General features: G+C 44.1%; 2 protein-coding genes across 4 annotated transcripts in view; both read left to right on the forward strand.

The window, feature by feature from the left end:
- The window catches only part of wwp2 (WW domain containing E3 ubiquitin protein ligase 2), a 57,170-nt gene extending 42,010 nt beyond the window's left edge, over positions 1-15,160 (forward strand). For 2 of the 3 annotated variants that reach the window (XM_005751215.1, XM_005751214.1), the window contains exons 11-24: positions 783-837; positions 2,134-2,215; positions 3,803-3,931; positions 4,992-5,070; positions 6,466-6,537; positions 6,833-6,921; positions 8,699-8,858; positions 10,247-10,380; positions 11,404-11,544; positions 11,656-11,776; positions 12,403-12,507; positions 12,584-12,680; positions 13,047-13,119; positions 14,447-15,160. In XM_005751215.1, coding sequence (XP_005751272.1) covers positions 783-837; positions 2,134-2,215; positions 3,803-3,931; positions 4,992-5,070; positions 6,466-6,537; positions 6,833-6,921; positions 8,699-8,858; positions 10,247-10,380; positions 11,404-11,544; positions 11,656-11,776; positions 12,403-12,507; positions 12,584-12,680; positions 13,047-13,119; positions 14,447-14,546 — 1,437 coding nt within the window. In that variant the 3' untranslated portion in view covers positions 14,547-15,160. The remainder of the gene's footprint in view (positions 1-782; positions 838-2,133; positions 2,216-3,802; positions 3,932-4,991; positions 5,071-6,465; positions 6,538-6,832; positions 6,922-8,698; positions 8,859-10,246; positions 10,381-11,403; positions 11,545-11,655; positions 11,777-12,402; positions 12,508-12,583; positions 12,681-13,046; positions 13,120-14,446) is intronic. The other variant, XM_005751216.1, reaches the window with a different exon arrangement.
- A 1,719-nt stretch (positions 15,161-16,879) lies between these two features.
- adat1 (adenosine deaminase tRNA specific 1) overlaps positions 16,880-20,885 on the forward strand; it is a 9,402-nt gene continuing 5,396 nt past the window's right edge. The window contains exons 1-5 of the mRNA XM_005751213.1: positions 16,880-17,169; positions 17,398-17,466; positions 17,551-17,605; positions 17,691-17,821; positions 19,235-19,826. Of these exons, the coding sequence (XP_005751270.1) occupies positions 16,986-17,169; positions 17,398-17,466; positions 17,551-17,605; positions 17,691-17,821; positions 19,235-19,826 (1,031 nt within the window). The 5' untranslated portion in view covers positions 16,880-16,985. The remainder of the gene's footprint in view (positions 17,170-17,397; positions 17,467-17,550; positions 17,606-17,690; positions 17,822-19,234; positions 19,827-20,885) is intronic.

The following is a 20,885-nucleotide window of genomic DNA, read 5'->3' on the forward strand; positions in this document are numbered from 1 at the left end:
TTTTTTTTTTCATTTTCAGTGTGTATGTGTGTGTATGAGTACAGGCTGAGTAAACCCCACAGTGGTTTCCAGGCCCAGGGTGAATAAAGGTGCCTTTTGTCAGGCGTGGGGTGGGTGGGGGCCAGGGAGGTGGGTGGTGTCCAGTCTGGAACAAGCATGAATGTTCCCTCAGTTCCCTCAGACATCGCACTTCCCTGCCTACTTTCACAGCAGCGCTAGAAGAGAGCGAGAGAAAGGAGGCGGTGGTGGAGGAGGAGGACCTCTGGGTGGGGTAGGGAGGAGGTGAGCGGGAAGCTGGTGGGGGGGTGGGGCTTGCATCCAGCCAGTGAGCTCATTGGAACAGCGTTGTTGTTTTATCCTCCTACCGAGCGTGTAGTTTTTGGAAGGCATACGAGCCGCCGGCCGGCCAGCTCTCTCAGTCGCCCCTCAGTGCTGAGGCAGAGAGGAGCTACCCCACTACCCCGTCCTCATCCACCTTTTCTCCCCATAACCCACACATACACCCTCACTTAGCCACAGATATCGCTGAGGGAGGGAGGTCGAGCAGAGACTTGGTCGCGACGGTTAGGAGCACCTGTATGAGTTTTTCTCAGTTTTTCTTCACCCACCTGAGCTCTGATTGGTTTATTCACGACATGTTGTGTGTTTTTGTTTTCCACAACTTTTTTGCGATGGTGGCGACGAGGACCGAGAGAAAACCGGAGCAAAAAGCAAGCTATGAGAGGAGACACTTAAAGGTGTCCTAACCGGATTTGTTTTCTCTCTGTGTTCCCCCCCCTCAGCCATCCGGTGCTCCGGTGGAAAATGACCCTCTGGGCCCGCTGCCTCCTGGATGGGGTGAGTTCATCTAACGCACGCACACATGCACACACTTCTGCGACTGTTAACAAACTCCAGGCAAAGACGAGAATATTCTAAAATCGTCTCCAGGTGTGCTAGATTTACAGCCTGTTTGAAAAGAGTGATTCTGCCTCCCTCACCGGTCCTGCAGGTAGGTTTGGCGACACTCAAACTACCTGACGTGAACCTTCGATTTAATGGTTCAAAATGCGCTTTCCTTATGTGCGTGCAGCTGTTAGGTGGAGGTGTTGGAAAACAGTTGCTGCACGGTGAAATTTTCCCTCCCTTTTACAGATCTCAAAGCACATTTTTGGAGATTTCAAACCTTTCTTCTGGTTCTGTGGCTATTACATTTGTCCTGAAACACTGACCTGTGAGCCAGCCAACTGTTAATTGATTGATAAATCCCTCCACTGATGGTGATTTTCATTCCCGTGTAGAAAAGCTGGATAAAGTGTCTCATGGTTTCTTTTCAGCGCTCTACTCATTTATCACTGTACGCTTTCCTTTTGCTCTGAAATCCACAAATTACAGAGGGCTGCGTTATTGATGGGGCTCTTCATCATCCACCGCTGCCCCAAAAGAGCAATGTAACCGGAGCCACGGCGAATCGTTTCCCGCACATTCATTCATAAACGAACGCTGCTGGCGGTTCCCGGTCCGCCAACATTTTCACAGACTTCATCACAGCCGTGTTCTCTCCAAAAATAAAAAATAAAAAATCCCCCGCTTTCTGCCCGTGATGCCTTTTCAACATGTTGCGGTACCTCAAAACCTCAATTACATCGCTGGCTCTGATTTGCTTCTCGGGTGCGCTTTTTTTTTCTCATCTGCGGTTGCTCCGATTTGAAAAAGAGAAAGATGGGAGATGGAGGAGAAAAGAAGGGAAAGTGGCAAGTGGGGTGGTTATAGTAAAGTGGGGGGTGGAGTGAGTAGGAGTTGCAATGCGAGCACTACTGTTTCTGAACCCTCCACACAGTCCTGTTAATGAGAAAAAGATGTCAGACCAGCGGCGGGAGGAGGAGGATGGGGCACCAGTGTACACTCTCTGCTGTATGTCTGTGGTCACTCTGACACACACACATACACATATTTTGCTTTACCCCAGTGAGGTATTTGGATCACCCCACAGCGAAATGCCACAAAGACTCGCTGCTTTTCTCTCATAGCGGCGAGATTTTTTTCTTCTTCTCCTCTCGGTCAGGTGATCCCTCTGATCCCGTCGAGTGTGGAGTTTTCCAAGAACCTCTGAGCCCACTGAGCATGCTCCTTCTGCCCCATTTGTCTCCACAGAGAAGCGTCAGGACAATGGCAGGGTGTATTTCGTCAACCACAACACACGGACGACGCAGTGGGATGATCCTCGGACCCAAGGGTGAGACAGCGAGCTGGAAAATATCTCTGTGTGCGTGCATGTGTTGGCCTGCTTGTTAGGTGGCGTGCCGCTTTGGGTGTTTGCTCATACTCAAGACGTGGTAGTCATGCACAGTTTAGTATGACAACACAGTGACTCATCTACATTATGATATAAACACGAGTAGAGTATTATCCCCGAGAGGAACATTTATTTCACAGCCTGACATAAGTTAAAAAAAAAAAGCAGCTTTACCTCACAATATGTTGGACACAGGTCCGATGCGCTGTTGGTCATCTCGCTCACTTTCCTGATTTTCCTCTTGTCTCACCCATACTAGTAGACCCGCTGACATTTCAGAGTTTGAGCCTTCTTTGCATCTTCTCCTGGAGATGCATTTGCTCTCCTCAGTGTGTTAGATAAACCTTTGTTGCCATTCTAGATCTTTTCTAGAATCCTAAAAGCATGATTTTCTTCTTGTAAATGATTCATTTTTTAGCATGCAGCCAACTGATTATTTTCCCCTTCCCCTTTTATAGAGTCTTTGGTTCAAATTTTCAGGCTAGCCAAGCAAAGCAAAAACACGTTAAAAAGACAACGTTTACGAAAAGGTGAAAAGCTGTGTTCTTCTTCTTAATTTTCATCCAAATTGGTTTGAAAAGTGAAAAACGCTGTTCCTCCTCTGCATTTCTGCAAATTCCTCGGACAACAGACAGATTTAAAAGCAGGCACTTCTTAGTAAGTAAGTAAAGTTTATTTATGTAGCACTTTTAAAGACAGGAATCTATTACAAAGCTGTATTAGCATCGTCACCTCTTACTGTGAGGTGGTGATGCCACTGTGTTAGCCTAGCATCCGGGAACACGATAGAAAGGAAACGGATTCACAGGCAGATCAGGGCGACTGCTATGAAATTTATTGTGATTAAAAAATATAGAGCATGTAAGAAAGAAAGAAAGAAAAAAGTGGCGATAATGTGTTGGAGTGCATGGATTTGGTGAGAGACTCAGTCAGAACTACACAAAAGCATACAAAAAGAACAATTACTCAGATTAATATCACACTGCTGACACCATTTATACATCCGTATTTAATTTAAAATGATCAGGTTTTCCGTCAGTATCGTTGCACTCCTTAATAAGTGTGTGTGTGTCTGTGTAAAGTTGAAACCATGTCACAACTAAATAAAAGATCAATCAAATATCGCATTGAACAAATAAAAAAATACACTTTGTATTTTTTAAACACGGGGTGCTAAACTTTAACTTAAACACAACCTTGACCGTGACAAAAGTTTAGAGTTTTAGACCTCGGATCAACACAGTAGGTTTAAATAGAGCGACTAAAGCATCAGGGAAAGAAAACTGCTTTTCACCTTAAAGCCAAACATGCTGCTTCTGTGTCCTCTAAGCGTTCTTGTGGTTTGAAGCCACCTGAATAATCAAACCTACCATTGCCATGCTCATAGGAGGTAAACTCCACTGTGGCACACCGGCGCAGGCTTTCTGGTTTTAGCACGAGTTGGCAGGGGAAGGTATGTCAGTTTCATCCCCCGAGACGGGGCCCCTCGAGCCGGGACCGCGCTCACTGCCCTCTCCCCTGTTGCAGGATGATCAAGGAGCACCCCCTGCCCCCGGGCTGGGAGATGAAGTACACCGCCGAGGGAGTCCGATATTTCGTGGACCACAACTCGCGCACCACCACCTTTAAAGACCCTCGACCTGGGTTTGAGTCAGGGTAAATATTCTCTCAGCCCTTTCCTCCCAAAGCTGTCACAGGCCGAGGCAAAGACTTCCTAATTAAATGATCATTCGACACTTTCTCCAAAATATTTAAGTGATTTTTGCCTCGGCCTGACATAACTGCATTGAAAATATTAAGTCACACAAGCCGCTCGTTTGGTGAAAACCTGAAAATAATCTTTTTTCTAAACTCCCATCATCTTTGCTGTTCCTTTTTATCCATTACCTTTCCTTTCTCTCCTGTTTTGAATATTTCTTTGAGTCAGAGAGAATCAGTGTCACAGAGGATCTCAGAAAACTCACACACACACACACTGCTCTTCCCCTCAGCCTGTGAGTGTTTGCTTTGCCTTGAAGCAGTCTCAAATCCCAGAATGTGCAGATGTGCGACAACACATCCACTGCAGACTGCGCTGGCATCTGTGTGGGTGTTTGTGCTTTTCTGTGTTTCTGCATGCAAGTGTGTATTTGCTTGTGTGGTCAGTGCTGAAGACGTGTGTGTGTGTGTGTGTGTGTGCATCGGCGAGCTGCTTTTCATGCAGATACTTGCACGTATTTTTAGGCTGCTATTTCACAGAGGCCTCCTTCACTGTTTTCTTACACTGGATCCTGCAGGAGTGTGCGTCCGCGGCCAGCGCTCTGCTGCTGCGGTCGCCATTTCCTAACCCAAACCGAGATGTGCCTGGCAGCTCGGCAAGCACAGACCCGACGCATTAGAGGCCTCCTTCTTCTTCACTCCCCCCCAAATCATCTGTCTAACTCTACTTCTGCTTCTCAGCCTCTGTGCTGCTGACAAGGCAGATATCCACTGTGTGCGTGTGCGCATACAGTGGGTTGGTGGAGCTTATACTAACACAGCTGCGGGGCCAGGCTCACCTCTGTCTTTGCGACTCAGACACTCGAGGGCTGTAGAGCTGATGCAAATTAAGTATTCCTCAAAAGAGGACGCCAAGTTTCTGTTGGTCAGCTGACCTTTAGAGTTCTGTTGAAACTTGTAAAATTGACCAACTTTCTCTGTTTTCTGTGTGTGTGTGTCTGTGTGTGTGTGCGTGCAGGTCACGGCAGGGCGGTTCACCAGGCGCTTACGACCGCAGCTTCAGGTGGAAATACCACCAGTTCCGTTTCCTGTGCCATGTAAGTGTTAAATAGAGTCTGTAGCCACAATAAAACTCCCCACTTTGCTCACCTTGATTATTGCAGTCTGGATCTGTTCACCCAGAGAAGGAAAAAAAAGCATAATTCACTCTAAGACTGGAAAAGTGTGGCCAAAAAATATATTTTCAGTTTTCTGGACGACTTGGTTTTCAGGCAGTTATTTCCTCTCTACATAAACTCAAGACAAAACATCACTTTCTTTATTAAAACTGCACACCTTTCCTCACGAGCTACAGCAGTATAGGGCCAAACTAGAGAGAAACTATCGTTTTACACATCACAAGCATTATTGCATAGACCGATTACACTGATTGGGAGTTGAAGGCTACATCTGCTTGTGCACATTCTAATACTGTAGAAAGAAAACCTGTGAGATCCTGATAATAAGGGAAAAATGTCAGTTTGTGGCGTTAGAGTGCTGCCACTTTCAGTCATTACCGTCATAGAAGCGCAGCTGTTTACCGGTGCAAGCCTTTAAACAGGAGAACAGAGTGCACGTTCAGAATTAGAGAGTATTTCAAAAAAGGCAAAATTTTTTTGGTTTTAGCCTCATATAAATCTTCGAGTCTTCGACGTTCTTAACGCAAAGTTGGACTTTCAGGAGGCTTTTATTTTGTAGTAGACACGGCTTTAGGAGCATTCACATGTTAGCGGCATGTGAACCAAACCAAACTGATTGGCAAGCGCTTTATATCTGTCAAGTGACATTTCCACTGTGACTGAACTCAGACTGAGCTAAGCTAAGCCACATGATGTCATTGTGGTTACGGGGAGGTCTTAGAGGGGGAGGCATCCATGGATCCACAGAGAGCTTCAGATACCGTCTCGAAAAAAGAGAAAATCTCAGGTTGCATATGTAGGCATCGTTACCAGTTTGTTTATACTTATGGTGTCTGGAAAAATCTTATTACTAGCTTCTATTTAAGCCCTCTGGATGAACTGGAGTTAGTTGGTATGCTCCAGCATCAAGCTCTTCCCATCTGTCCTGTCAGTCTTCATTTAATCTCAGTGTTCTGATTCATACTCAAGAAGATTTGATGAAGATGCCATAGCTTTATTTTAAATGTATTTGCCATTTTGTTAAAAATCTTTAAAAGTTGAACTATGTGTGTCTGTGAGCCATAGTGTTCTTCACTTTTTGCCGCTTTTTATCCTCCGTATACTTCACACCCAGCAGCCTGAGACTAAAAAGAGAAACATCAGTAATGAGATGGTACAGATCAAGCAGTGACGTGCTCTGTAAACGCTGGACCTGTTTTAAATGCTGACACATGTGAATTGTAGAAAGGGATTAGGATTGGGATTACAGAAATATCCCGAGGTTTTCTTCTCGCCTTGATGGTGGTGGTGTTTTTTTCTTTTTGTAATGTGCAGTCTAATGCCTTACCCAGCCACGTGAAGATCTCCGTGTCCAGACAGACGCTGTTTGAAGACTCGTTTCAGCAGGTCAGAGACGGATGAAACACACTTGTTATTTTTCTTTGTTCTTCTAGTTTACATAATGGTAACATTTAATAACTACATCTTATCTTATCTCTGCTTTGCATTGGTGCTTTATGTTATATAGGAAAACACTGTGATAAGGAATAAAGGGTTTCTGTGTGGTGAGGGCTTTTAATTTGAAAGAGCTTCTTGTATCAGGAGAATCATTTAGTTACTTTAGAAGCGAGTCTAGGAATGGCTGAAAGTGAGGCCACTTCTTGGACACCATCAACGTCTAAATAACGTGCTTTGTCATCAGATCATGAACGTGAAGCCATACGATCTTCGTCGCCGGCTCTACATCATTATGAGAGGGGAGGAGGGGCTGGACTACGGTGGCATCGCCAGGTGAGAGCAGCCTAAAACTCTTTCCTGCAGCTTCTCTTTACATCTTCAAATTCTGTCATTTTATATGGGTTTGTTAAGCTTGTTATGTAATCCAGGGGTTTTTAACGTTGGTGATGGTGTATTTCGTCTGTTCCTGCTGCTTTTCAATCTTTGCACCAGCTTCCTGTTGGGTAAAACAGCAATGGAAAAACCAGTGGTGTTTAAATGACTGCTTTTCAAAACTTGCGATTCTCTGAAAATCTTTGTTTTCTGCATTGTTCTTCCCCCAGCTTCATTGTTTTATTTTAAAAATTGTCCTCTACAATCTTTTTGCAAGTAAAGTGAGAAAGAAATTGTGTTTTTAAGGTCAATTTGCTGCAAGATAGGGCATCGTTACAGTTTCCATCCTGACCTGATGGTGGTAGCGTTGTCACCGTTATGATGCCTAAACCTAGACACAGTGATACTGATGTGTGTCTGTCCAGCCTGTAGATGCAGTAACACAATGGCGCAGATTTTAATCTGTTGTTTTTGTCTGAAATTGTTACAGCAACATCATTTTGATATAAAACTGCCTTTTCTGCCTTCTAGAAGTGCAGACGTGTGTGATAGTGTTGGGTTACTTGTTGCTCTCTCTCTCACCCTCTCACAACATTGCTGTCCTCCTCCATCTCTCCATCCGTCCATCACACGTGTCCATGCTGCCCGCTGCGTCTGCTGTCACTCAGGTCTTCCTCTCTGTACATGTTGTTATTTTTCCTCATTTTGTTCTCTTTGGTTTTGCATTGTGTCTCTGTCTCCGGTGTCACGTCAGTGGTTTTACCCTATGGTAGGTGACATCATGCTGTTCTACCACAGGGTAGAACCACGGACGGGATGTTGGGAGGTGTCTGCGTCCGTCAGTCCATACACCCTCCTCCCTAATATTCCCAAAGGGGAGAGGGCAGGGGCCTTGGGAGTGCTTGGTTCTGGTGCTGCAGCTGGTGGAGGGGGCCCTCATTCTCTCTAACGTGCATCCTTCCACAGTCTGTTTGTGTCTTTTTATTTAGTTCTACCTGGCTGTATTTATCCTAAATGTTATATGTTTTGTCTCCATGTAATTCATGTGTCAGATTTGGCTTGTAGGATGTGTTTATAACTATAAATGTACTTTCTATTCCCACCTAAACCACTTCAGAGTCATAAGAAAAATCTTCTTTTTCAGCTAAAAGAATTGATTTAGATTAATAACTGGTCAGCGAGATCCATTATCGGAAATGAACATCATGTTAAGGATCAGCAGAATAAAGAGAATTAAACCCAACCTTATTTGGTCTTCTATTTGATTTACACGAGGCATCGATGAGCTTAAAGAAATCATCGTGTCTACAGGACATCAGTATTAAGCCGTGCCAGTGGACTTTATGTTCGGCAGTAATTTTAGAGTTGAGCTTGGCAACACCTTGTAATTGGTTCCTGTCTTTTTGACAAGAAGATTAAAAGCAGCAAATGAGTGAAAAATGAAGACGCTGGAAGTTTAGGATGATAAATGTCGTAATTATATGCTGCCAATGAAAAAAAGCACCTCATTCTCGTGTGGGAGAAATGCTTTTTCATTTTCCTGCTTTTCTTATAAACTCCCTGTGATCATGTGCTCTTCTGTTGACTGTACAGCTAGTATAGAATGTGTTTTGGGGTTTTTAAAATAATAGTTTTGAGGTGTTTAATTTCAGTGTTGTATGTTACTGTTAGGTCCCTGCAGGATGACAGCCTCATGTCTTCCTCTCGTGCATTCACCTCCTCTTCTCCTCTTCCACAGGGAGTGGTTCTTCCTGCTGTCCCATGAAGTCCTGAATCCCATGTACTGCCTGTTTGAGTATGCTGGCAAGAACAACTACTGTCTGCAGATCAACCCAGCATCCTCCATAAACCCCGACCACCTCACGTACTTTCGCTTCATCGGTCGCTTCATCGCTATGGTGAGCTGTATTGAAATCGCACAAAAACACAGTTCTTTTGTTACATCTGAGCCATTTTTTTTCACTTGATCGCCACATACGGCAACAGTGTATCCAGATGTGTTTCTTTTAAAGTGAAACCTCAGTTTAATAAACTGAAGCGACGCTCACGTTGGGAAAGCCAAAATGCAGATGTGATGTAGTTCCTCTATCGTGTTGCGATCTTAGTAATATTGTTACTTTAGCAGCAAAAATGGATTTCACCGCACGTATGTAGGCTTTGTGTGTTTAACTAACCTTTGTGATTAGATGACTGCATTTCTAATCTCTGGTTAGCTAGTTTTGCTCACTGTTTAGAACAGATATCACATATTTTGGATTTTTCCTGAAAGTGCGTCACATAAAAGTCTTTCCACAGGCCGTCAGCCGGGAAAGCTCTCGCTCAGAGCAGGTTTCGTTTTGAAGTAGTTTGAAGCATTCATGCACGGCATTCTGGGGTCAACTCAAAAAAATTTGTAGGTCCCAAAGCCGTCACCCTCCACCTTCCCCTCCATCTCCTACCCCACCCCTCACCCACACCATGACTTCACTGCCGCACCCAGCCCACACCCGGCAGCAGCTGCCTATATTTAGCCCTAAACTGCACATTGCTGACTTTCCTCACAAAGATCGTTGTCTCTACCCACTCCCAGCTCCCAAAGCCTCTCTGACTTTATTTCTCGTGTCTTTTCCTTACCTGCTTTGCTCTCACTTCGGTCCCCCTCTGCTCTGCTTCCACAGATGCGGTGGGTCAGCAGGACAGGATAGTCTGTGACTGAGTCAGTGAGCGTCTGTGTTGTTCTTGGCTCATCGTAGCTCTGAACTCTCACAGGGTTTTTAACATTAAACAGCTCCGTCTGACTGAGTGTGCTCTCTCTGAAAACACACACACACACGAAGGAAAGATTAAGATGTGGTTTGGAGCCGTTTGTGGTCGCTGCACACGTTTATGTCCACGTCTGAGTCTTAATGATTTGCGTTGTTCTTGTGGCTGCAGTGATTTCAGAAATAAAAGCCCCATTCATTTTTTCTGCAAGTGTGATTGGCTGTTAAAGCGTTTCTAACACTTGAATGAGCTCAAAACGGCCCCCGTGTGAATCATCAGCATGGCGCGCGTCCGAGATGAAAATATGTGTAATTTGTCGGGCGTTAATTTGAAACATGTGCAACCAGAGTCCATAAAAAAACACTAATATCGCAGAATTACAGCAGGCCAAAAATAACCTCCCTCTGTCTCTGCTTTATTACATCCAGGAACTCAAACTTGCGCTATCATCAGCCTAACCCAATTACATTTTATGAAATGTGAGCGGTGAACACCAGGTGGCGTCTCTTATTGTGGTTTCTAATGTAATAAATCCTCCCTGCAGGCTTTGTATCATGGAAAGTTCATCGACACCGGCTTCACGCTGCCTTTCTACAAGCGAATGCTGGACAAGAAACCCACTCTCAAAGACCTGGAGTCCATAGACCCGGAGTTTTATAACTCCATCATGTGGGTCAAGTAAGTAATGCAGTCATGACTCCTCTGAATCTGTGCGCTCTGGCCACCTTATACTCACAAGGGTAGAGGTTGGCATGTGAGTTAGTTAGTGTTTTAACTAATAAAAGAAATGAACAGTAGGAGTCCAGGTGAATAGGTCATACTAAGCCAGTTATATCCAAACAACAGAAACCTGGATGCAGGAAGTCTGAAAGTCTTAAAATGCCTCCCAAACCACATTGATATATCAAGTAATTGTTAAATGACTTTTAGTTGACAAACCAGCTAAAAGCTTAGCTGATAAGACTCTGAGATGCTGCTCTGTTACATGTGCTGCTGACAGTGCTGATCACAAACAGTGGAGTAGGAGCGCCCTCAGCTGGACAGACTACAAAATTTATCAGACCACCACCTAATGTGAGGTTTTACTCTAAATTAGGGATGTCAAGGTCATTTTACATCGAGGGCCACATACAGCCCACTTTGATCTGAAGTTGACTGAACAAGTGAAACTCTGTCAGTGTAAAGAAGTTTCAGTACAAATTTAATCCCTGAGATGTCTTGTTATAAGATTAGGAAGTGCAATTTCAACAATACGCCTCAGTTTCTCTACACGATAAATGTGTAAAATTACAGAAAAGGTTCTGGCAGCTGCCCAGCCTGTCCCGTATCTGTAAAACATGAAGTTTTTGTTGATTCACAGCCACTTTTATTCAATTTTATTAAGATACATTTCAAAATGCCCGCCTTTACATTTTCCAAAGGTATCCAGTGGGCCAAATTGCAGTTTTTGCCAGGCCAATTTTGGCCTCTGGGCCTTATGTTTGACACCCCTTCTCTAAATTAACAGTATTAGTAAATACATTAAAAAAAATTTTATATTTCTGATATTTTTATATTTTATGTATGAACTGCCACATAAAGGAGTTGGTGTCGCAGTTTGTTCCAAGAAGGCTGCTGGATTTAGGTCAGTCTTGCAGGCGACACAGAGAGGACGAGGTGCTAATGTTTTTAGTTTCATTATGTGTGCGTCTGTGTTTTCAGAGAGAACAACCTGGAGGAGTGCGGTGTGGAGCTCTATTTTGCACAGGACATGGAGATCCTCGGGAAGGTTTCCACTCACCAGCTGAAGGACGACGGGGAGAACGAGCTGGTCACCGAGGAGAACAAGGAGGAGTACATCAGGTCAGTAAGCAGAAATGGGGACAGTTGGGCTGATGAAGACGGATGAGCGTAGGAGAAACAAGGTCTGTGGTGGAGAGCAAACCATAAAAAGCAGCCTCTTTGTTCACGCAGCCTGCTGACAGACTGGAGGTTCACCCGCGGGGTGGAGGAGCAAACCAAAGCCTTCCTGGACGGCTTCAACGAGGTGGTGCCTCTGGAGTGGCTTCGCTACTTTGACGAGAAGGAGCTGGAGGTGAGGAAGACTTGTATTTATTGGTATTTAGGCTTAAAATGTCATGAATCCAGCTGTTAGCAGCTCGTTTTACTTGTGTGTGTCTCCCAGCAAAAATCACACCACATGAAAACGATGCTTCGTGTTTTGCCTGATCGCACCATAATGCCACTCATTTGCGCCCCAGGGTTCCACTGAGGATTTAAAGTCACACGGATCAGGATCCCAGTGACACTGATATTTTGTGAGCTGTATAGGCACAGACCCTCACTGACTTCATATGCAAACATTTTGTTCTGGAAGCAGACCTAAAACGACAGAACTCAGAAAAGAGGAACAGAAGGGAAAGAGTTCATGAGCCAAGAGAAAAACCCCCAAAACAAGCTGGTGGGGGGTAAGCTTGGACTTTTTTTTTCTTTTCTTTTTTTGAAAAGTCTGAAATCTCATCCGACTTGAGCTGCAGGAGCCCCGTTTATCAGGAGGAAATGTGAGAACTTGGGCTGTAATCAGTAAAGTTTTATAAAGGACGTCAGGGTTCTGTACCACCACATGCAAAAATGTCTCTGAGCACACAGAGTGAAGTCACATGTGAGTAGTTTAAACTCCAAATTTTAAAGAAACCCCCCCTGTCTTTGTCCTTTTTGCAGCTGATGCTTTGTGGGATGCAGGAGATCGATTTGGCCGACTGGCAGAAGAACACCATCTACCGACATTACACCAAGAACAGCAAGCAGATCCACTGGTTCTGGCAGGTATGGGCCTGTAAACACACACACCTACCACGCTGATGCTCCTAGGAAAGCGCTGACCTGAGCGTTTTTTCTGCAGGTGGTGAAAGAGATGGACAATGAGAAGAGAATCCGTCTGCTTCAGTTTGTAACGGGAACCTGTCGGCTGCCCGTCGGAGGGTTCTCCGAGCTCATAGGTACTGACTGCGTTTACAGGGACAGGCGTGCCCTGGTTATGAGGATTCTCCTGGTTTTAATACTGTTGTAAATAGATCTCTGCCTTTGCATGGAGGGACCTGTGATGTTTACAGACACTAACAGGAAATTCTCAAGCAATTGTAAGGAAATTGAGCAGACATTTAGCTCCAAACCAAAGTGCTGAAACAAAAGCTTTTCCATGCTGCTCTGGGAGCTGGAAATCCCAGAGCATTTTCATAAGATATAATAAAATTACTCACTTTCTTAATCACCTTCAGTTTGAGTTTCTGCTATGCGAGTCGGCAGCATTCAGCTTCCTGTTCAGGGTTTGAGTTTTTGTTTGTGTGTGTGTGTGTGTCCTGCAGGAAGTAATGGTCCCCAGAAGTTCTGCATAGACAAAGTGGGGAAGGAGACTTGGCTTCCAAGAAGCCACACATGGTAAGATGCTGCCTCATGTTCTGCTTCTCCGAATCATCCATTTATTCATCGTCTCCCGCTGATCTTATTTAGGGTCGAGGGGGCGGAGCCTGTTCAAGCTGTTATAGGGTAAAAAGCAAGGTGTTTACTGAAGCGCTCCTCTGAAAAACTTAAAAATAGCCTAAGACTAGCAAGGTTACAAACGAGAAGGACAGCTTTACAAACCTCACAGCGGATCACCTGCCTCCATCACCCTATCCCAACATCCTCCTCTGTCACATCAGTCCCTGCATGTCCTCTTTCCCTCCCACCTGGCAGCTCCCTCTTCCACATCCTGTCTTCAGTATATCCACTATCCATCCTCTGCACTCGTCTCTCTAACTTTGTCACAGCCTGAGCTTTTCCTCCGATGTACTCGTTTCTAATCCCGCCCACTTAGCTCACTCCCAATGAAATTCTGAACATATTCAGCTCGGCCTCCTGTTATTTTGTCATCATAGCAGCTCTCGCAACAATCTTATGAACCTATCCTTCTGTCATAAATCACCCCTGACACCCATCTCCACCCTGCCTGCACTTTCTCTCTACTTAAATCACTTTCCTTAGATTACAGAGTCTTTTCACAGTACAGAGAGCTGCCGCTCTGAGGCTAAAATGAATGTACAAAAAGACATCTGATAGACAGATCAGCAGATTTAACTAAACGTCTTAAAGTGGACTCATTTCACTCAACTTCCAGCTCCAGGTTTTTATTCTGGGACTCTACTAGAGCAGCTTTGCATAATTTAGAATCCTTCTTCATGTTGTAGATGGTCTCTGTGCAGTCCCTCAGGTCATCGTCTGTCTGAAACGAGCAGCTATTCCTGATAAATTCACTTTTTTAAAGTCACATAGTATTCAGAACCTCCCTGACAAGAGTCACATTTTTTATGCATGTTTTACCATCTCAGGACCGCCCCTCTGTCACCTTCACCTCCTGGATTAGTATCAGGAGAAGACGCTTGTATCTTAGCTGTAACGCTTCTGCTACATTTCGAAGGGAATTCTCGTTTTAAAGGAGAAAGAAAAAGACAGTTGAAATTTAAGGACGTGGATTCGGACAGGATTTCAGCTGCAAAAGTAATTTCAGCTAAAAAATACACATGATCTAAAATGAATTAAAACCACTGAGCAGGGCAGGTAGGATTTAAAACGGTTACTACAGGGGGGGAAAATAAAAATCAGGATTTCACTTCCTCTGTTTGAGCTGTGAGCAGCCTGGGAGCGTTTAAAAAAAATAGATAAATGTCACCCTGAAGTTCCATCTGTAAATCCACGCTGAGGTGTAACTCTGTCTCCTCCTCCTCAGCTTCAATCGTCTGGATCTGCCTCCCTACCGAAGCCTGGAACAGCTCCGAGAGAAGCTCCTGTTCGCCATCGAGGAGACGGAGGGATTTGGACAGGAGTGAGACGAGGAGGCAGAGACGGACGACACTTAAATCGACGAATAGTTTTTTGTTATTGGTCTTATTTTGCGTTTGTTTGTTCATCACAGGGCTGAGGAGTCACCTGTCAGCTAAACAAGCCCTCACCTGGGCGAGGATCATGTTAGTGAGCTAGTGAGCTGAATCATGGGATCAGGCTTGAGGCACAGGAACACAGAAGAGTGAATGCTTACGTGTGTGGGTGTGAGTGTGGTTGCTCATGTTAATGCCATTGTGTATTTGCATATAAATGGTGTGTATGTGTGTGGATTAAACAGGATGACCACTCCCCCCCCCTTACTCACTGCTTAGAACCGCACCAAAACCAGACGACATGATAGTTTTAATGTCAGCAGCGACTCACAGCGACAGCACAGCTACCCGCAAATGCAGTACAACATATCTACCAGAGAGACGTACATTTTAAGCATATTAAAGCAGCGAGACGGCAGCGTGTGAGAGGAAGCTGTTATCGTGAACTAGTGCGCCTCTGTTACAGAGGTCAGAGAGATGAGATGCGATTTTATTTTTTCTGTTGATTGTGAAATTCAGTCGATTTCTCCTGTATATAACTCAAATAAATGAGATTTCAGTCATAAGATGTTTGGGTGAGGCTTTCTTTTTAAAATGCTTAATCCAGTGTGAGTGACGTAGGTTCAGCATTAATTGGTTTACTGTGCCGTGCAAACAATTCGAGCCACCCTTTGTTTCTTTATTGTCAGACTTTCTTTTTTTAAAGTGCTCTTGAGCAATCGTTCTGCAGGCTTTCTGAAGGTTTTTCACAGCTTTTCTTTGGACACTGGCGGCTTTTTCACTTGAACCTGATCATTTCTTTTGTTTGTTAAGCTACTTGACACCAAACTCTGAGTCATTCAAGAATAAAAAGGCACCAAACTCAACCAGTACCAGACAACTTGGCAAAGAAACATTTTAAATGGTATCTTTAGGCACTTTGGTACTAGGAGCATGTCGCAAAGACACATAATTTGTTCCCATTTCTTTTGTTGAATTTATGAAAAATATCAACGATAACACAGTTTGACAAACACAAGCAAACACTATCAGTCATGGAGTGGCCTCTCCAGAGCTCGGATCTCAATATTATTGAAGCAGTGTGAGATCATTCTGATAGAGGACGGAACAAAAAGGCAGCCGGCTTTCAAACAAGAGCTTTAAATGTCCTTCAAGGAGCTCAGAGAGCTACTCCTGAAGAGTGCTTAAAGAAATGACATGAAAGCAGCCTCAGAGTTCAATCTATGGTGAAGTGTAAAGGTGGTCATCCCAAATATTGACTTTCAGGCCCCTTAGAATTGTACAGAATTGTACTGTTTTTGCCTTATATACTGTATTTCCAGTTGTAAATATGTTTGCACCCATGAGGGGCGGCTCGAGACTTTTGCACAGAAATTACATAATGACTTACAATCATTAAAGTGTATATAACTTCTTTACAGAGGAAAATTCAAATGATGATGGAGATTAGCAATGCCCAGATGTCAGATTTGAACTTCACAATAACAATACTGTACTGTTGAAGAAAGATGAAATGATAACCTTACTCAAAATGTATTTTATGTGTGGTTTATGATTAATTACCCAAAATAGAATATTTATAAAAACATGCTTTGCATAGAAAAATTCACCATGTCACAATTGCTGTCGTGATTGCCATCATTACTGTGTTTAAAAAAATAATCAACGATATTATTGAAATGTTTAGGGAAAATTTAAAAAACGAACCATCTCTGTAGCTTTGTTTGTGGTTTTTGTTTTTAAAAAAATCGAATAATAAAAATAATATTTTAAAGGTGTTTTACACTGATTATCAAGGGTAGCGGTGTCACCTTTTTACTGACAAGTTTCCTGAGACGACTTGAGGAATGTTGACATATGTTATTTCACTGTCTTTGTAGGGGGGATTACACTCTGCCTGGGCCCCCCAGTTAGAGCTCAGCCCGAAGCAGTTTGAGGTTTGGCCGACTGGGTCACAATAATTGAAAATGCATGTTTGGATGTAACCATGCACGCAAACTTTGAGTGAATCTTCACTCTCAGTCTCCCATTGGCCGTCCAGTTTGTGGCTCTGGGCACAACAGATTATGTCTACAGCGGTGGAAAGACAATAAATTTAGTGAGTACGCTGGAGAGGTTTACTTAATCAGCCCACTGGCCACAGGCAAGAGGTAAGGATGAGGTGGTTTGGTGATGTGCAGAAGAGGGTTGGTGGATGTATTGACATAGGGTGCTGAAGAGAGGACTTTTATTGTGAAAGTATCTCTTCCTTTGCTGGGACCGGAAATAACTTCTTCTCGTTCTCATTCGCCGGAAGTACACCGGAGTTAGTCGCAGTTCTAAATGAAAATGCCACCTTTGTAGTGTTCGGATGACACCGGGACATTAACGGTGAATTTAATCATATCTGAAATGCCTACTGGTGCTCACATCCGCCTTCCCCGTCGCTTTAATGTGGTGAGCGCGGATGAAGTCGCCAAGTTGTGCTACGAGCGTTTCAGTCAGCTTCCCCGCAGAGGGAAGCCTGAGCCGGGCAGAGAGTGGACCCTGCTGGCCGCTGTGCTCCAGATCACCCGCGGAGCTGACTCTCATTCAGGTTGTTCGGCAGGATGGACCAGTCCACTGTTCTGAAACCCCAGTTTCATTCATTTGTTCCCCATTTCTACCAAACGTCACTGCTAAAAAGACATTTAAAGTTTTCTGAAGATGGGGAAAAAGGCTTTAAATTGTTCTAAATTATGTCCATAATGTATATTTCAGCGGACCTGTAGACACTGATATGAGTGAGGTATAGTGATGCGATATTTTTCTTTTTCCATCGCAGTTGCTATGGAGGTTGTTTCTCTGGGAACTGGGACCAAATGTATTGGACAGACCGCCATGAGTCCCACAGGTGTGTGCAGATGGACGTTTTGTGTCTCAGATGCTGAAGGTGTCGATTGTGCAAACCAAATTTTGTTTTCCTTTTTTAATTCAGGTGATGTACTTAACGACAGCCACGCAGAGGTCATTGCCAGGAGGGGATGTATCAGGTGTGTGTATGAACCCACCTGTGTCACTGCAGGCTGTTTGACTGTGCTGATTGCATTATGTATATGTATGCGTTTTTATTTGCAGGTACCTGATCCAGGAGCTGCACGGGGCTGTGAGCGGTCAGGGCAGCTCTGTGTTTTGTGCAGCAGATGAGCGAGGAAAGTGGAAGCTTCGGCCCAGAGTTTCCTTCCTCCTTTTTACCAGCCACACTCCCTGTGAGTGTCAGCACACAGGACAGCGACAATAACGAATACAGTTACACACAGCAGAAAGTAGATGGAAAGAAATCAAACCAGATCTGTGTTGCTCACACAGAGAGCGGCTAGGTTATCAGCTGTAGTTACTGTGAGTTAATGTGAGGTAGTTTGGTAACTTACCCAGTTTAGATTTATTCTGTTTTTTGATTACATAACCCATTCTAGCAGAGTGTAATGCAGGTCTTTATAAATGATAACATGTAATAACTCCTGTTTGTGCCAGAGATGCAAACAAATAGCCTGAAAAGTCTTTCAGCTCTTGAGCTTTGATGCAGAGTTGATATGGCAACAGTTAAATATTCACCACTGATAACATTTAATATCCGCTTATTAAGCAGTAAACCTAAATATTAGTCAGCAGCGGCATTGTTAGCCGATAAATAATAAAGATGCATTTCTGATAAGGATTGTTAATGTTTAACTCTCCAACCTCTTTATGGTAAAATTAGTTCCATGAGATGATGAATAATTGAGGACTTGACATGATTATTCTTGTTTGTGAAGGAAGTCAGTCCAGCCTTTTCATGCAGAGAACAGGGATCATTTGTGATAAAGCACATTGCGCTATAACTGAGACCGGCACAGTTCTGTGGGAACAAAGAGAGAAAGTAATTCTCAAATCATCGTTGCTCACCTGCTTAATCATCTCTGATTTACACGAAACTTTTACGGTCCAAAGTTTGGACACCTGTAATGATTGCTGTGAAATTTCAGCTTTATATATCAAAAACTTCACAATATATATATAGTTTTTAAACTGCAGCACTATATACATATAAACAGTATTAACAGAAAAAAAGTAAATATGTATTGCACAATGGTTTATAGAGGAAAATGGGAAAAACGTTGCGGCGAAACGTTGAGAAAGCACCGAGTTTTTTAAATGGACTGACAATGAGGTGAAGTTGCTGCTGCGAGTAACGCAAAAGTACAAAGTTGCAAAAGCGAGTGAGAATGAAAGAATTTGAAGAAAAGCTCTCTGGAGCACGTACGGACTGATATTAAGCTTTAATAGGGCTGTCAAAAGTTTTCGCTGTCCACACTGCGACACATAAAGCACCGTTTTCAAATTACGCGTTTTCGAGAGCGTTTTCAAAACGCTGCGTTTTCCATGAGCGAGAACGGCGTCTCGGTATGGACGGGAGGCCAAAACGGAGAGAAAATGATGCGTTTTCAAACTAAAACGCATTAGTGTGGACGTAGCCTTACACTGTAGTATTTGTTATTAGCTGTGAGGCGTTTGCAGGCGCTTTCTTTTCTGTTGTCTTTCAGACTATATGCATTCTACCTTTAACCATACCTTTATCTGTCTTGGCTTTAATCATGCAGAAGTGTGCCCTCATGCCATTTGTTTGTCCGATCTGAAACCAGGTGGCGACGCCTCCATCATCCCCATGACTGACAGCCAGCCTCAGCCCTGCCCTCCTGTCACATCAGTAAAGGGCCATGAACAGACTGATGGAGGAGGAGACCTGAAAAGGAAAGCAGAGGAATCCGGCGAGGAGCGAATCTCTAAGCAGCCTCATCTGGAGGAGACGGCAGAGACAAAGGAAGAGGACAGAGGAGACACAGAACAGCGTGGATCGCTGAACTTTAACAAAACATCGGAAACATCCTCACAAACCAGCAGCTCTGCAGTCTTGGCTCAAACTGATGGCACTGGCCTGCATCATCAGGTCTCAGACATTCACAGAACAGGGGCCAAGTGTGTACCGGGTGGCCCAGCTGACCCTCTGCAGCCTGGGGTGGGGTATCACAGTCCGGGCGTTCTCCGGGTAAAGCCCGGCAGAGGAGAGCCAACTCTCTCCCTCTCCTGCAGCGACAAGATGGCCCGCTGGGGGGTGCTGGGCTTCCAGGGTGCACTGCTGACCCATTACCTACAGGAGGCGCTGTACTTCAGCACCGTGGTGGTGGGAAAGTGTCCATATGACCAAGAAGTCATGCAGAGAGCTTTGGTCACAAGGTAATGCTGAACCGGCTGCTTTATATTTTTATTAGTCATGCGCTGTGAAAACTTCACCTGAACAGATACAGAGCCAGTAATCACTCTTACAACTCGTGATAATAATAAACACCAAATAGAGATATTGAAGATTTATGTAACAGTTCCAGTCATGACCAGCATGTCAAGGATCCTCCTTGATGTAAAACAACGTTAGGTTCAATTAGAGAGAGCTAAATGCAGCAGATATTAATGAAAGTGAAATGAGTGCAATGACTTCACAGTTCAGTTTGGTTTCTGCCAGAAAAACGACCTGTTTGCAAACAGTTGCCTTTCAATGAACGAAGACACGTCCTCTCCACCAACTCCTGAGAGAAAAAACTGCTAAATGGTGAACTTAATTCTTCAGCTATTTTGCCAACTATCTAAATCATTGAATTCAGGTGTTCTAGTCACTACATGTGGCCTTCAGATTAGCTCAAGAACAGTTTGCAGAGAGCTTCATGGAGTGGGTATCTATGGTGGAGTAGCTGCATCCAAGCCTTACGTCACCAAGTGCAATGCAAAGCATTGGAGTTGTTCTGGAGGAATTGGGCTCGGCCCCTGAATGCCTCAGCACACCATGACTGTTCCTGTTTGGGGATGGCCTCTTCCTTCTCCAACATGGCTGCGCACCAGTGCACAAAGCAAGGTGCATAGAGACATGGATGAGCTAGTTTGGTGTGGAAGAACTTGACTGGCCTGCACAGAATCCTGACCTCAGCCTGACAGAACCCCTTTGGAGCGAATTAGAGTGGAGACCGTGAGCGAAGCCTTGTTGTTTTAAGCAGAAGAGACGAGCTGTTCATCCTTTTGTCTCCTGGGAGACGAGCCTTACAGAAGATTGGATCAAAGAGTTCACATTTGGAAATTTTTTTTTGCGTTTTTCTCTACTCATTTTGTCATGTTTGATTATAAATTGAAGAGGATCTGGATTTCTGTTGTTTTCCTGCTAGATTACAGCTTCCAAAGAATTCCACTGATGTCCTGCAGATGATAACTTTGAGCAGATTTGGATTTCCCCTGTATTCCTCTGGGATT

This window comes from Pundamilia nyererei, unplaced genomic scaffold, assembly GCF_000239375.1.
Source record: "Pundamilia nyererei isolate P.nyererei 1_Seehausen unplaced genomic scaffold, PunNye1.0 scaffold00303, whole genome shotgun sequence".
NCBI classification, from domain to species: domain Eukaryota; kingdom Metazoa; phylum Chordata; class Actinopteri; order Cichliformes; family Cichlidae; genus Pundamilia; species Pundamilia nyererei.